Source organism: Bos mutus, chromosome 27 (assembly GCF_027580195.1).
Source record: "Bos mutus isolate GX-2022 chromosome 27, NWIPB_WYAK_1.1, whole genome shotgun sequence".
NCBI lineage: Eukaryota > Metazoa > Chordata > Mammalia > Artiodactyla > Bovidae > Bos > Bos mutus.
This window is the reverse complement of record NC_091643.1, coordinates 21072213-21087659: the sequence shown is the minus strand read 5'-3', so window position 1 is coordinate 21087659 and position 15447 is coordinate 21072213. Positions and strand designations below refer to the sequence as shown.

General features: G+C 52.0%; 1 protein-coding gene and 1 long non-coding RNA gene across 4 annotated transcripts in view; one reads left to right on the top strand and one right to left on the bottom strand.

Annotated features, from left to right (window-relative positions):
* The window catches only part of PRAG1 (PEAK1 related, kinase-activating pseudokinase 1), a 47121-nt gene extending 34947 nt beyond the window's left edge, over positions 1–12174 (bottom strand). Inside the window, exons 1-3 of one of the 3 annotated variants that reach the window (XM_070364388.1) lie at positions 11944–12174; positions 6534–6953; positions 2903–4452 (exon numbers count right to left, since the gene is read on the bottom strand). In XM_070364388.1, coding sequence (XP_070220489.1) covers positions 2903–4452; positions 6534–6863 — 1880 coding nt within the window. In that variant the 5' untranslated portion in view covers positions 6864–6953; positions 11944–12174. Of the gene's footprint in view, positions 1–2902; positions 4738–6533; positions 6954–11438; positions 11714–11943 lie in introns of those variants that run through there. The other 2 variants (XM_070364386.1, XM_070364387.1) reach the window with 2 other exon arrangements.
* A 98-nt stretch (positions 12175–12272) lies between these two features.
* Positions 12273–15447, top strand: part of LOC106701416 (uncharacterized) — a 53677-nt gene continuing 50502 nt past the window's right edge. Inside the window, exon 1 of the long non-coding RNA XR_011462901.1 lies at positions 12273–12410. This is a non-coding gene — a long non-coding RNA (uncharacterized lncRNA). The remainder of the gene's footprint in view (positions 12411–15447) is intronic.

The following is a 15447-nucleotide window of genomic DNA, read 5'->3' as shown; positions in this document are numbered from 1 at the left end:
AGGTTGAGCCGTAGAAATAAAACCCATTGAACAGATGACCCATGTGAAGAAGTTAACCTTGGATGTTGCTCAAAGACCTTCCAACATTTTACCATCTTGGAAAACTGACATGAGCCTGTCACAGCCACGAGTGGTGCTGGATCAACCATGGGCTATACTCTGGTCAATACTCTGATTTGCCGTCACCCAGACTGACTAGGTTTGAAGGCTGTGGGTTCCTGGCACCCACCTCAGTAAGTACAGTACCAAGTTCCAGAATCAAAAGTCAGTTTATGGTATGTCAGTTTATGGTATGGATGTGAGAGCTGGACTACAAAGAAAGCTGAGCGATGAAGAATTGATGCTTTTGAACTGTGGTGTTGGAGAAGACTCTTGAGAGTCCCTTGGACTGCAAGGAGATCCAACCAGTCCATTCTAAAGGAAATCAGTCCTGAATATTCATTGGAAGGACTGATGCTGAACCTGAAATTCCAATACTTTTGGCCACCTGATGCGAACAGCTGACTCATTTGAAAAGACCCTGATGCTGGGAAAGATTGAACGCAGGAGGAGAAGGGGACGACAGAGGATGAAATGGTTGGATGGCATCACCGACTCAATGGGCATGAGTTTGAGTGAACTCCGGTAGTTGGTGACAGACAGGGAGGCCTGGCATGCTACAGTCCATGGGGTCGCAAAGAGTTGGATACAACTGAGTGACTGAACTGAACTTATGGTCCTGGGCCTGCCCTCTTATATCCTCATGGGAGATGTGCGATGATTCAAAAGAGAATCCTGGTAATGCTTGAAAAATCTTCCCCAAATGAATATATATATATACACTAGTTCAATTTATTTTAAATAGTACCAGATGCTCTTTCCTTTTTTTCTGTGTTCTCTTAAGTTAGTTAATTTTATTTCCTAGATTTTTCTCCCCAAAGTCCTGAAAATAAAAACTTTTCTTTTTTTTAAAGTGCTGGCACCTAGAACCTCTGAGATTCCCACCTGGTGTGAATTGTATATAATCCAATGGTTTCGCTTTTTAACAAACTGGCCTTCAAAACTCTGATCTCACCCTAGATGCTAACGAAAGATTCTACTTGAGTCACATTGCTATGTTGACTGGTATTATTCCAAACCCTGTGATTCTTACCCAAGAAAGTTTTAGTTCCTTCTCCAAGGCTCAGGTGGTGTTCCTCGGATCAGGCCAGTCCCACTTCTATAAGGTGGGGGTACCCCTGCTACTGTTGACAACTCGGGGTGGCTTTTATCTACAGAATTAATCTCTGCATTAGATTCTGTTCATCCATTTGAGCCTTTCAACAACAGGGTGTTACAAATGTATTGTTATTATTAGCCCATTTTGGAGAGGAACTTGAAGTTGCTCTGTCACAGTGAGTAGCTTGCTCGAGATCACTTAACATGTAGGTGAGACAGACGCAACATGAACTCAGTTTTCTGGCTCCAAAGCCCGTGCTTCCCACTAAGCCCTCCAGGCCTGAGGCAGACAGACATGATGCCCATGTTTTATCTGAATGCCCTGCCCACTCCTCCTCCTGATGTGTCTAAGGTGTTTGGAAGCACATAATATGGAGGCAGCCTGCCAAGTATGCCGTGTCACCCTGGCACAGGTTACTCAGCTCTCTCTCTGTTTTGTCATCTGTAATTGGGGATGGTAATTCCTACTTCCTAGATCTGCTCTGAGCATCAAATGAGTTAATATGTCTAAGTCCCTTAGCTCCATGCCTGGCCCATAGTAAGTGCCGTATAAAGTGGGAGCTCTTCTGAGCTGAGGAACCCCCCATTCAGTCAGTGAGCAAAAACCGTAGCCAGAGTCTGTGCTCCTCCAAAGAGCTGGAGGATGGCTATCTACTACGCATGGCAGGAGGCCAACTCAACACCAGAACAAAGCAGTGGTCCCAGAAAAAGCCCACGTTAGGACGCATCGCAGCCTGAGACGCCTTGATGTTCAAAGTCAAGTGTCACAGCTGCTTCCCTCTGTGGTCAATCCCCTGCTTCTGACATCAACCTGGAGGCACATGAGCTGAAACAGAACCACTGGAGATGACACGACTAAACAAAATGTTCGGAAGGGCTGTCATCTTTTGAAAAACAGCAGGCTGTTCCTTTCCCTGAGAGGAATCGGTTTTGCTCTAATTGAGGGCCATCCCCCACCTTCCCCCTCCCCACCTCAGAATCTAAATTCCATGCACAACTCAATACTTCAAAAAAAGAAAAAGGATTTATTTTTCTCAGGCCTTTGAGAGGAACTTTTAACTGGCAGGAGAAAACAGTGAGAAAGCTGTGAGTTTCAGCGTGCTACCGTGAAACTATATATATATATATGTGTGTGTTTTTTTTTCTTTAAAAACCCACATCTGAGAGTTCGAAAACATGTGCAGTGCCTCCTACAACCTGCTTTTGCCCCCAAAGTCTAATCACCATCATGGTTACAATTTATGGAGCACACTGGCATTGCTCCTTTGCCTGCCCATCTCTTTGCCTCACAAGATTCTGCAGCATAGCCTCCTGGAGCCTTCTTCTGCATGTTTAAATAAATCAGGAACTTCAGGATTTGGGTGGGGGGAAGCCTGCTGAAGACACTTCAGAGAAATGGAGAAAACAAGGACACCCAATGATAAGAGGATGGGTACCAGCCAAGAGTGACAGCCTCTCAGTGCTTCTCAGAAAGACACCTTCCCAACAGCCAATCCCAAGCAGGGCACTGCTCCTAGGTTTGTGTGCTGAGCGCCGAGGAGAAATTCACACCAAGGCACACGTGCCTACAGGCCCCAAACCTTGGCCTGATGTCTTGGTGCAGGCAGCAAAGACCTTGGTTTCTGGAAGACGCCGTCTTGCCGGACGAACACCCACTCCAGGCCCACCCCGACACCAAGCTGCATGCACACACAGTCATACTTACCGTGACTTTGGAGGTGGCGGAGGAGGAGAGAACGTCTCAATCCCGCTTCTGTCCTTGGGGAACTCAAAGGCAAATGAGGCCGACTTGCTCATCCCAGTCCCAGCTTTGCTGTTCTGCCCAGAGGAGCCATCTGTGGGGCGAAGATGGTGCCAGGCGGAGGAGCTGGCCGGGTCCAAGGGGCCATTTTCCACCTCTCTCCCCCAACTTTGACTCAGCAAGTCCTGCTCCACCTCATCCTCCTCCTCAATCCGGCACTGGCGACTCCAGGCACCGGCCTGGGGCCGGGGCCGCCTCTGCTCCAAGGCTGACGTACTGGTGGCAGGCGGGGGGCCCCTGGCAGAGTCACTGGAGGGGATGCCATTGGCCCGGCAGGAAGAAGCGGGGTCAGCGGGGCCCTTGGATGGAGGCTGGGGCCCAGGGGTGCCTGAGTTCCCTTCACTGAGGTCGGACAGTGGGTAGGCGGAGGGGGATACCGGGGACCCTCCAGGGCTGCTCCTGGACATCTTGGGGGGGATGGCAGGTCTCCCCTTAGCCGTGGTCTCGCTGGCACTGCGATGCCGGCTCTCCCTGGAGCCGAGCCCCTGCCCAGCTGAAGGCTCCTCTCCGCCTGCCTCAGGAGCCTGCTGGCTCGGGGGCCCGCGTGGCCACTGCACCCCCACAGAGGAGTCTGGGCTGCTCAGGTAGATTGTCCGGTGGTCCTCTTCTGGGTGGGCGGCCATGACTGTGATGGTGGCCGCCATCTGGGGGGCCGCATCCGGGCCTTCCCTGACCTGGCCCCAGCCAGATGCGGCTTTCTGAGCCCAGGTGTTAACTGTCCGCACCTGGGCCTGGCCCGGAGTGCCTGCCCCCTGTTCTGCCTTGGCCTGTGGCCTGGAAGGCACTGGAACGGCCTTCTTCCTCTTGGTACTCTCAGCATAGATGGGTTCAGACTGAGCAGCCTCCCTGGAGTGGGCGGGGGGCTGGGTCTCCCCAGTCTGCCCAAGGCGCCTGCTGGAGGCCACGCCGTGGCAGCCGGAGTCCTGCTGCTTCCCCAGCCCAGGCTCCTTCCTGAGGGAGCAGTAATCGCTCTCAGGATGGGGGGCCAGGGGACTGCTGGCGCGGCTGTTGGCGCTCCCACAGGAGAGGCCATCCGAAGAGCTGGCAGCCTCTGAAGCGAGGGACTGCTTTTTGGGGCCCAGGCGGGGCGGGCTCTCGGTCGGGCCCTGGCTGCAGCAGTCCCTGGGAAAACTCAAAGCCCGCTTCTCCTCCTCAGGTGGCCTGGCACACACCCGCGGCTCCCAGCAGGCTGCCGAGCAGTCCCTGCCGCCCTGTCTGTGTCGGGAACCGCCGGCTCGGGCGGCGTCCTCCGCGCCTGGGCTCCCGGGGCAGCAGTCCAGGATGGAGCAGTATTCTCCCCCTTCGCTGTCCCCCGAGGGTGAGCACCTTTGATCGCTGTCATCCTCCGAGGGCAGGGACTCCCGCATGGGCTGAGCAGACGGGTAGGGCCCCAGGCCCTTGAGGCAGCCGGAAGTCATCCCAGAGAAGGCGGCCAGCTTCTGCCGGAAGCTCTCCTGCGGGGAGTTTAGCTCTTGGTAGGGGATCACTGGTTTATCGTCTCGTCCAAGCTTCTCGTCGGGGAAGCTCACCGGGTGGAAGGCGGCACTCCGGTCCCCCCGGGGCTCTAGGCTATGCAGGCCGACCATGGCATAGGCAGGGGGGCTGCGGGGGTGACCCCCGTCTGTGGGACCCGAGGGCCCGGCAGGCTTCTGGACGCCTCGAAAGCTGCCCAGATAAACTACTGGCCCGTCTTCCTGCTTTGGGAGGGGGAGCTTGCCGGGGGCTCGTCTCCAGATGACCTACACAGCCCGAAGGTTAAAAGACTTACATTAGACCTTGCCAGAGAAAAAAGGAAGAGAGAGAAAGTGAGAGGGCAGGGCCATGACACTGGAAACCGTCTTCCGAGCCACAGTTAAGGAGCCAGGCTGCCTGCCTACCCTCTGATCTCCCCATGGCCTTCTCATCATCACCGGGCTCCCCTGGAGCCGGCAGTCTTCCCAGACACTGCAATTCCCGCCCATGTCTGTTACTCTTTTGGCTGAGGGGAAAAATGCTAATTTTTGCCTTTTCCCTTGAAACTGCTAGATGAGGTGAATTCTCCCATGGGCTTTGAAAATAAGAGTTTGGAGTTTTAATTTTTGCTTAGTGTTCATTAGTCTTTTGATAACTGGTTTCACAGCAGGAAGAAAACAAAGTCATAAGGCTTTTAAAAACACCTTGGGTTGGGGGTGGGGTTAGAGGGCAGGAGGGTGAGGGGCGCCTTCTGAGCTGGGCCCTGGTTCCCTTGCATCACTCACTCTGAGCCACAATCCTTCTCCCAGTGTCAGGCAGTGACCTCAGCCCAAACCTGCATTAAGTGGCTGGACTAGTTGAGCCTGAGACAGTGATGTAGGCTAGTCATTCCCATCACTGAAATCACAGTCCCCTCCTCCTTCCCCTCTAAAATCTCCCCTACCCCGACTTTCAAAGAAGCCTCAAGGCAGGGCCGGCCTCTGGCTCCTTTCCAAGATGATCCAAACTAGAAAGAGTTCCTGGTTTACATCTGTGAAGGTTGAAGGTGCCGAGAAAGGCCTGGGGAATGAGTGTAACCAGCTTCTGGAAAATGGAGCAGCTTTGCAGGGGACTTGAAGCTGAGAGCAACCCCAGGAGGTGGCTTGCTTCATTCAAGCCTCCCTTGATTTAAAACTGACTTTTGATTTCACATAAGCTCACAAAGCCTTCCTGACCTACTCACCGTGATAGTTTAAGAAAACTAGAACAGGTAAAGAGGTTACAAGAAGTCCTAAGAATATGTTTTAGACATGCAGCTTCTTAGAAGACATGTCTAGGGGCAGCAGGCTTCACCCTCTAAATAATTAGACCTTGGTCAGGGTCAATGGCGGGGTAGGGGGTGGGGGAGTTGGGTAGGGGATGAGCAGAATGGTCTACTCTCTAAGGATGTAATTGTCTTTAGTAATCCCAGATCAAAGGTGGAAAAATCCAAGCTTCCAAATTGGAAATATGAACACTGGCTGGGAATTGGATGATATCATGGAACTACTGCTGATATTTTTAAGTGTGATAATGATATTTTGTATAAAGACTTCATTTTTTAAGGAGGTACAATCATGATGCAATATCTGGGGTTTGCTTTAGGGGAAAGGAAGGGAAAGGAGAGTAGGGGCAGGGATAAAGATGGAAGGAGAGTGATTATGAGTTGATGACTATTCAAGCTCTTGAGGCAGAGTGGTGGATGCATGCGGTTTGTTAAGCAATTCTTTCTAGTTTTGTATATATTTAAGATGATCTCTAAAGAAAAATTTTTTTTAAACTTTTTAGAAAAATGCTTCATTTAAGTGGCTGTGTCCTGATACAATCTCCAAATAAACTTGGAGGGACTGCATTCATGGTTCTTGGCCTGAAGGGACTGAGAGAAAGGAGGGCACAGAGAGAAGATAGGGCAGCAGTCAGGAAGGAGCAGGCTAGGGCGAGCTGCCCGGGAAGCCATCCCACAGGAGTCCTGCCGGGACAGCTCGCCCTGGCTGCCCGCCAGTCACCGCGGCCTTACAACAGGAGCAGCCCCTGTAAAAATACCATGGGGCTGAGTCAGCCTCACCTGTGCGACGTCGGCACTCACGCCGGCCTCTGTCCACCCATCGGAGGCCTCAGAGCTCATCATGGTGGGCTTCACGGCAATGGTGGGCTTGGAGTAGGGCGAACCGCTCAGGCCGTCATCTTCCGGGCGGTCGCTCTCCGGCCTGGGGTGCAGGCGAGGCGGAGGGGGCAGGCAGCCAACTCGGGGCTGGGGGCGGCCAGGCACCAGTTGATGGTCGCTGCGCAGGCAGAAGCAGTTTTTGCAGGACCCGGGCTTCCAGATGTGCTCCACAAAGTCGCTGCACGCAGACATCTTCGGGCTCTCGGGGTTCAGTGGAATGGTCTCGAGCATCTTGAGCAGCAGATGGGGTGCTGGTTCATCTTGCACTCGGCTTGCTGGTGTGGTCTCCAGGAAGGTGGAAAGGGCTCACTGAGCAGCTTCCTGGAAAAGCAGAACACTTGCCTGGTCAGAGATCTCCCCTGCCAGAGGATCCCTTAGTGTATGCTCAGTCCTGTCCAACTCTTTGCGACCCCATAAACTGTAGCCTGCAAGGGATTTTTCAGGCAAGAATACTGGGGTGGGTTGCCACTTCCTATTCCAAGGGATCTTCTCCACCCAGGGATCAAATGCCCATCTCTTGGGTCTCCTGCATTGCAGGCGGATTCTTCAACCGCTGAGCCCCTGGGGAAGATGGGGCATGATCAATTAGAGTCTGATGATATGACTGCAGAGCAGAAGGGGAAGAAGAAAAGAGGTGAAGATGACTATTCTATTTATTCCAAGGCCCTCACCCACTTGTCATGAGGCTTTCTAGTGGGGTGGCCTTAAAAAGATGTAAAATCTAAACACAGCTCTGTTGCATGTGTGGGTGTGGGTGTGTGAGTTGCTCAGCTGTGTCTAACTCTTTGTGACTCCATGGACTGTAGCCCACCAGGCTCCTCTGTCCATGGGATTCTTTAGACAAGAATACTAGAGTGGGGTGCCATTTTCTTCTCCAGGGGATCTTCCTGACCCAGGGATTGAACCCGGGTCTCCCACACTGCAGGAAGATTCTATACCACTTAAGCCACCAGGGAAGCCCCTGGTGCATGAGTATAGAGTGTAAAAGATACTTCAGTCCCCTAAAATCCTGAGCACCTGCAAGTTCTGGGGGCAGTTCACTGGAAGAAATCACACAGGGCTGCAGATGAGAAGCTTGTGACTGATCTGTGCATCCCCTGCTGCTATGGGGTCTAGAGCCTGGGACTTGGCCCCAGAGAAATGAGAACTTCCAAACAGGACAGCAGGTAGAAATCGTGGCTTCTGGAAAATAAGCCACAGTTTTTAACCGAGAATGATATGAGAGGGGAGGCAAGCCTGGGCTCTGAGATCAACACTGCAACACATACTTGTGAGGAGGTGGAGACAGAAGGGGTGAGAAAGTGGAGGGGTGTGGTCCCAGCTGCTCCCCTGGGGGTCCTGGTTGGGAGGTCTGACATCTTGGGAATTCTCCAACCCCTTTACTTAATATGCCTTATTCAGCCCAGGGCTTAGTGAGATCAGTAGACCTAGAGCTTCAGGCCTGGGGGAAACAGAAAGAGAGATTCATGGTCCTGTCAGCCCTGTGGTCTAGGTCTGGATAGACTTACTAGAAGTAGTTGTACAGTAGACTGTACTAGAAGAGTCATTGCTCACAATGATTTTCCCTATGAGAACCCTAAGGAATCCTAAAGGAAATCAGTCCTGAATATTCTTTGGATGGACTGATGCTGAAGCTGAAGCTCCAATACTTGGGCTACCTGACACAAAGAGTCGACACTGGAAAAGACCCTGATGCTGGGAAAGATTGAAGGCAGGAAGAGAAGGGGATGACAGAGGATGAGATGGTTGGATGGCATCACCTCACCAACTCAATGGACCTGAGTTTGAGCAAATTCCGGGAGTTGGTGATGGACAGGGAAGTCTGGTGTGCTGCAGTCCATGGGGTCGCAAAGAGTAGGACACGACTGAACAACAACACGACTGAGAACCCTGGAGGGGAGGCAGTCAGCTTGCTGAAAGAGTTTAATTCCTCTGAGAGTAAAACTGAAGGCGGAGAGTCTGCACCACAGAATTCACTCAGTAAATTCACCACTGAGGGGAGAAAACTCGAAGGATTGCAGACTTTAACCAGTTCACCCGAATAAGACCCGTCAGGTAGCTGTCACGTCCATTTTACAGATGGGAAAACAAACCCAAGAACATAAACTGAAGCATGTCCACAGGCGCAGAGTGCTCAGGGGTTCCTCAGAGAGAAGCCAACTTTGCTGGCAGCCCCTCATGTCATCACCTCACATGTTACACTGAGTCGCTTGCCATTATCTGTTTGCTGCTTTTTCCTCTCCTTTCCTCACTTAAATGAACTGACTTCCTCAGAAGGACAGTGTTCAGGAGAAAATCATCCTGAAGAATCTACAGTGAATAGACTCATTAAATAGAGAGGGTTTGGCCCCAGGGTCTGCTTTCCCCTTTCCTCCCGTGAGAACTGGCTCTGAGGTTGCTGCTCTCCCTACCATCAACAAGACTAACCAGGTGGAATGAGCCAGGAGCCCCAAAGATCATTCCAGAATCTCTATGGGAAGAGCTCTCTTTCTGGTCTCCCACACTCGCAGACTGGGGTATCTATTCAATGAGAGCTGAAGCTACATTGGGCCTCTTTTTCCCTCCAAAACTAACCAGGAAGCCCACTGTATCTTTAAGCTAAATGAACTCTCTGAAATAAAAACAAGTATCTGTCTTTCGTGACCATTGTTAGGTTCTTCTGCATCAAGATGATTACAAGTTGGGTTCTTCTCCTCCTATAAATATACCCAAGTGGCAGGTTTGTTCCTTGCCAAGTTCCCCAGAAGAGGTCACTAAGCTTCAACAAGCAGAGGATGAAAGCAAGGGTCTTTCTTTCTCTCACAATCCCACGCCAGGGAAGATTTTGGAAAGAGGAAAAAGTAGAGGAGGTATTTTGTTGTTCAATAAGGCAAAGCTCCATACCCTTGCCCTGAGGTGGGGAGAGGTCCTTCCCTGGGAATCCTGGCCCCCTCTACTGCAGGCAGAGGCTTCCGCACGCCAGACAGGATGGAGGGAGAGAGCTTGGGAATCGGGTCTGAGTGGGCTCACCTCCTTCCTGCAGCTCCTCACAGGGCTGGGCTGTCTGAGGAGTGAGGCATCCACAGAGGTGGGGCAAAGAAAGCCATGTGGGGTGGCCATACATCATTTCCTGCTCAGATAACCGACCCAAACGTGTCATGGTTGCTTGGTGCCAGAGGTCCCCTCCTGTGAGCAGATGGCCCACTCGAGCCCTGGGACTTCTGGTTGGATTACCAACATTCAGGAAGCTTCCTTCAGAACCCCTCACCAGTTCCTGAACACCCTCCTCACTCCCATCCTCAGCTCTGAAATTCTCCGACGGTGGGTACAACTTTCACCACGCCAACCCCTCAGAGACTGGAAAACGTTTTTCAGGGAAAAAGAATGAAGATGGGTACAGAATGAAATGAAGCCTTGGGCTCCTTACCATCACTGACTCACTACACATCCTGTTAAAACTGGTTCCTCAGTCACAGCAAACAGAATTTATCACTACATCAAGCCAGAAAAGATCTTTTCTGTCTGGAGAGGTTCTGGGCTTGGAACTATCTATTTATTTTAAGTCAAAAGACAGTGGAAAAACTCAAGTGGCGCTCACCAAGCATGAGCGTTGCCTGCCTCGCGGTGCCAGCTCTCCACCGCCTGGGAATGGCACCTTCCCAGCCCACATTCCTTACCTCCAAGGGCAGGCAGCCCTCAGAATTATGCAAATTCCCCCATTTCAGTGGGAGGCAGCAGTGTAAGATTAGAAAAAGATCTCAGCATTCTTTCTGATCCAAGTCATGATAAAATATCTTTGCCTCTGCAAACTTCTGCACCAAAGTTGTGGCTAAAACGTGCAAGACCAAAGCTGTCAGATACACCCCCACATCACAGGAAAAAGAATCCAAACAATGGTGACCAGATCCACAAAATCAAATCTCTGGGCTCCAAATGCCCTTCACACTTGCACTGAAAGTTGCTCATGCCTTACCCTGAAGTGAGAGAATTCCAGAAAACAGTCATCTAAAAAAAAATTTATCTATTTTTTACAATTAAATACATTTAGTTACAATTAAATGAATGCAAAAGAGGTATATTTATGGAACTTTGTCTGGATTTCAACACTCCATTGACAGGGGTTGCCCAGGCACAAAGGAGTAAGTAACGGCCTTACCTCCTGCCTCCCCCCACCACCCACACGCACCATGCTACTCACCCAACTTTTTATTTTCTTTTTTCCTTCTCCAGCGCTATGTAATCTAATCTCAGCAGCAGGAATGTGGTTTTTGTGGGTTAGACCCACTACAATCTAAACCAGTAAGGAAGATACCCGCATTCCACAAGACCCCAAGATAGCGAAATAACCGCAGAATTCCCCAGTGCTTCCTGTCAAATTTCCGGCTCAAAAGGGGAAGGGGTTTTTCAGGCCAGTGATCAATAGCGCCTTCCAAACCTGACTCTGGGCTGGATGCCCTGCAAAACTCCTCCCTCCTAGACCTTTGGGCTTTGCTGTGGGCTCTGCAAAGCCATGTGCTCGCTGGCTGAGCTTCACCTGAGAGAAATACACAGTCAGCCGGCCCTGCCTCCTCGCGTTCTCACTGAGGACCGGAAAGTGGACAGATTCTATTTTCTGTGTGTGTGTGTGTGTGTGTGTGTGTGTGTGAGTGATTCTATTTTGTGTGTCTGTGGCGGGGGAGGAGGCAACACAAGCAAAGGTTAACAACGTGCCCACGGTAGCCTCTCAGAGGGCTCCGCCACCGCTCAGGAAGAAGGTATCGTCTAGTTCCCCCCGGAGACCCCCAGGCTGGCATCCAACTGCGGGCTGCCTAAGAGGCAGCTACTAACCTGGCGTCCCAAAGCATCACGCCCGGGGTCCCGATCCGAGCCGCCGAGCGGTCTCTCCCTCTCTGTTCCTGTGACAATCCTGCAGCCGCGGAACGGCAGTCTCCACAATAGCAATCCCCAAAGCGCTCCGGTCTCCTGCCCCAAGTCCAGCAGCCAGACCAGTGAGACCAGAGCAGTCGGTTCCGCTGCCGGAACTCGAGGAAAGTTTCCCCTTCCGAAAGAGCGCGATTCTCGAATGAATCGAAAACATACCTCTGGCTCCCCGGTCCTTTCCCCCCACCCCTCCACCCCCCAGCGCGGGCTCGGCGCTTCCACCTCGGGCGCGACCCGGGGCGCACGCGGTCCGAACGCTCCACCCTCCTCCAGCGACCGCCTGTCACCCCCGGGGGACGCCGACGGGGGTCGCCTGCTCCACAATCGCCGCGCTCCCCCGGAGCTCCCCTCTGCGGCCACGTTTGCCAGACAAAAAAAGAGGCCGACTTGGGAGAAGGCGCCGCGGGCTCACCTCGGGGCCGCGCTCCCCCGGCCTCGCCGCGGGTCTCCGAGCCGCCAGGCGCCCTGCTGGGCGCCTCGGAGCATTGTTTGGAGAGTGTGCGCGCGGTGCGTGCCCAGCCGCGGGCGGCGTCTTCTGCCCGGGCCCGGCGGCCGGGTGGCAGCTGCGAGCGCGGCTCCGCCCCCTCCCGCCTCCGGTGGCGCCGCCCGCCGGGCCCCGCCGCACCTCCGCGGTCCGGGCCGCCGCCCCGCGCCCCCAGCCGGCGGGCTCGCTCCCCGGCCCCCGACGCCTCCTGGCGATCCCCGCCCCGCCCCTCCCTCCGGCTCCCGACGGAGGCTCCGCCCCCAGCCCGAGACTTGGCGCCGTCCGACCCGGGAGCGAGCGCCCCTTTGCACCCTTCTCCAAGGATGGCCCCGCGGGGCTCTGCAGGGACGAGTTTCGGTGTCTGCAGCCTTCCCTTTCCCATAACGTGCGCGTAGGTATGTAGGTGTCCTGCATCCCTTCGTCCAGCCTGCTCTGCGAGACCCGGAGAGGACGAGGGAGAGGCGGTGGAGGGTACAGCCCCAGATCTGGGGGTGCGCAGGGGAATGATGAAATCAGGAACCCAGACGCGTCCCGAAAGTTGCGTGGGCCCTGAAATTGTCAATGACTTGTTGCGGGTAGAAGGAGGCTGACGCACCACCCAGCCTGACTGGGAGTCCTCAGTCCCTCGACTGAGGCCTCAGGCACCTGGTGTAACCCCTTGAACTTCAGTTTTCTGGAAGTGGAAGGCAAGGGTTGTTGTAGGAAGAGCTGGTCTTCCTCCAAGCTCGGAGAGCCAGGGCTTCTTAGGCCAGTATTAACACCTGTGTTTACACCGTTTCCGGTTAAGTGACTCATTCACCGGGATAGAATGAGTTCGAGATAGTCCTAGAGCTAGAAATCCTTTAACAGAGAGTATGACAGCCTATGACACAGTCAGTCCTCTCCCTTCCTCCTGCCACCTGCAACAGGCTTGAACCTTGACCTGGGTGTTTCTTCAGGGAACCGGCGTCCAGGTCACCACCTTGTGCCTGCCTGGTAGGGAGAAATTGGGGAATGGAATAGGAAGAAAAGACCTCGAAGAACACCTGTGGCTTTCTGGGTGCTCCTTCCTCCTCCCCAGAGAGGCAGTGGTCCTCCTCCTCCAGGGAGCCCATCAGGATTCGCTTGTGAGCCTCCACCCAGCCCAGATGAGGAGGCTGGTTCTCCTTGAGATTCCTGGGCTTACCTAGTGATCTGGCATTGACATGGCAGGGCAGGTGGGGTGAGGGTGGGGAGAAGACATGTATTTGAGATTTGGCTTCTGTGTAAGAAATGGAGAATGTTAGCAGGGATATTAAAAAATAAACAAAACCTTCCTTTGCTCCAATGTCACTAATTTCTCCTGAGTATGAATAGAACTGGGGGGTTAAGGTTTAGTGAAGTATAACCAACATTTGTCAAATACCTACCCTATGCCAAGCAACCCCATGAGAGGGACATCATCCCCATTTCACAGAGAGGACTAAGGTGCACAGGGCCACATGATTTGCCAGGACCCATGGGCTGACATGCCTTGGTCCTGGGATTGGAACCAAGGGCAGTCTGGCTCCTCCGATGGGCAGTTCCACTCTGCCATACTACCCTCCCCTAGTACTGGTCATCCAGCTCTGTTTTTCTTTCTTCTCAAAATGATGGGAAACCATTTGAACAAACATGGAAAACTCAGTTTAGGCTCCATCAGCAGCCAGCCAAATTGAAGGGTCAGTCCCACTCGTTTACAGAGAAACCAGGAGGGGAAGGTGGTGAAAAGCAGATAGGGACAAAGTGGTCGTTGCTGGAGAAATATAAAAATAACATCAGAAGGTGCTTGCAGTTCTGTTAGAAGGTGTGCGTGTGTGTGCTCAGTCATGTCTGACTCTGTAACCCCCTGGACTACAGCCCACCAGGCTCCTCAGTCCATGGGATTTCCTAGACAAGAATACTGAAGTGGGTTGCCATTTTCTACTCCAGGGGACCTTCCTCACCCAGCGATCGAACTCGCATCTCTTGAATCTCCTGCATTGGCAGGTGGATTCTTTACCAGTGTGCCATCTGGGAAGCTTCCATTCCATTAAAATGGAAGAGGGAAAACCCCTGTGTTTGAGAAGTTCCTAGTCCCCACGATTCAGGTTGGATATTTCCTCTGTAATGTAAAGGTTTTACATTCTTCCTCTGTAAAGCCCCATTGAGGACACCCACCCCAAGAAGGGAGCACACAGGAGGACCTCTTGTTCCCACTTTTTTCCTTCTCTTTACTTAATTTGTCTCTAGTATGTTAACAGGTTAAAATACGTAATTATAAGAAGTAAAGTTTTCCCTGATAGCTCAGTTGGTAAAGAATCCGCCTGCAATGCAGGAGACCCCAGTTTGATTCCTGGACCAGGAAGATCCGTTGGAGAAGGGATAGGCTACCCACTCCCATATTCTTGGGCTTCCCTTATGGCTCAGCTGGCAGAGAATTTGCCTGCAATGTGGGAAACCTGGGTTTGATCTCTGGGTTGGGAAGATCCCCTGGAGAAGGAAACGGCTACCCACTCCAGTATTCTGACCTGGAAAATTCCATGGACTGTATAGTCCATGGGGTTGCAAAGAGTTGGACATGACTGAGCGACTTTCACTTCACTGCAAAGGCTATATAGTATGGCAAAATTGGCAGTTCTGTGGCATGGGACAGCAATTGAAGGATTAATTCAGTCTCTCTGCAAAATAAACTGTGTTTTCAAGTCTCTTGCTGTGCTCACATGAAGTAAATGCTGTAGTTGCTGACGTGTAATGTGCATCTTTTAATGCCAGTGACATGACCTTAAAGCTGGCTTCTTCTAGCCTAATGAAAAGAATTTAAAAAAATACTTCAAGAGTTGCTTAGATCCACACAAAATACCCATTCTCTTATGCAGTGCTCCACCAGTAACTGTTAAGTATGTTATCTCCTCCTCAGTGAAGCTATGGAAGCTCATGCATTTTAATAAACAATTCTTCCTTGAACTTCCAAACTGCGCTCTGCACTGCGGTGGAATTTGTGTATACTCAGCATTTTGCTCCTAGCTACTTATCAGTTCATTTTCACGACATTTTTAACTGCAGGCTTTGGCTTCCCTGATACACATCAGACCTCAAAGAAGAGCGATTCCCTTCAGGGCTTTCATCCTGGAGCACCAGTCTGCATAAGAGAGCAGTTAAATTTGGGGAAATTAGGACAAAGGCTGGGGCAGGTGGTGTGCTTTGGGGTGGATAAGGTGAAGTAATTTGGAATTAGGAAGGTGAAAAGGTAAGATGAGGAAGTGCACATCATTAAGTTATACAGAGAAAATAATGCTAGCAGGGGTACTGGAGGGGTTAGTGTCAAGATTAGACCAAAGTAATCCAAACCTGTATCTCCCCAACCGCAGAAGTGACCTCTAATAGAAACATTTACTGAGTGTCTTCTCCTTATGTAGCACAGGATGAGGGCATATAGGGTAAAAAAGAAAGATG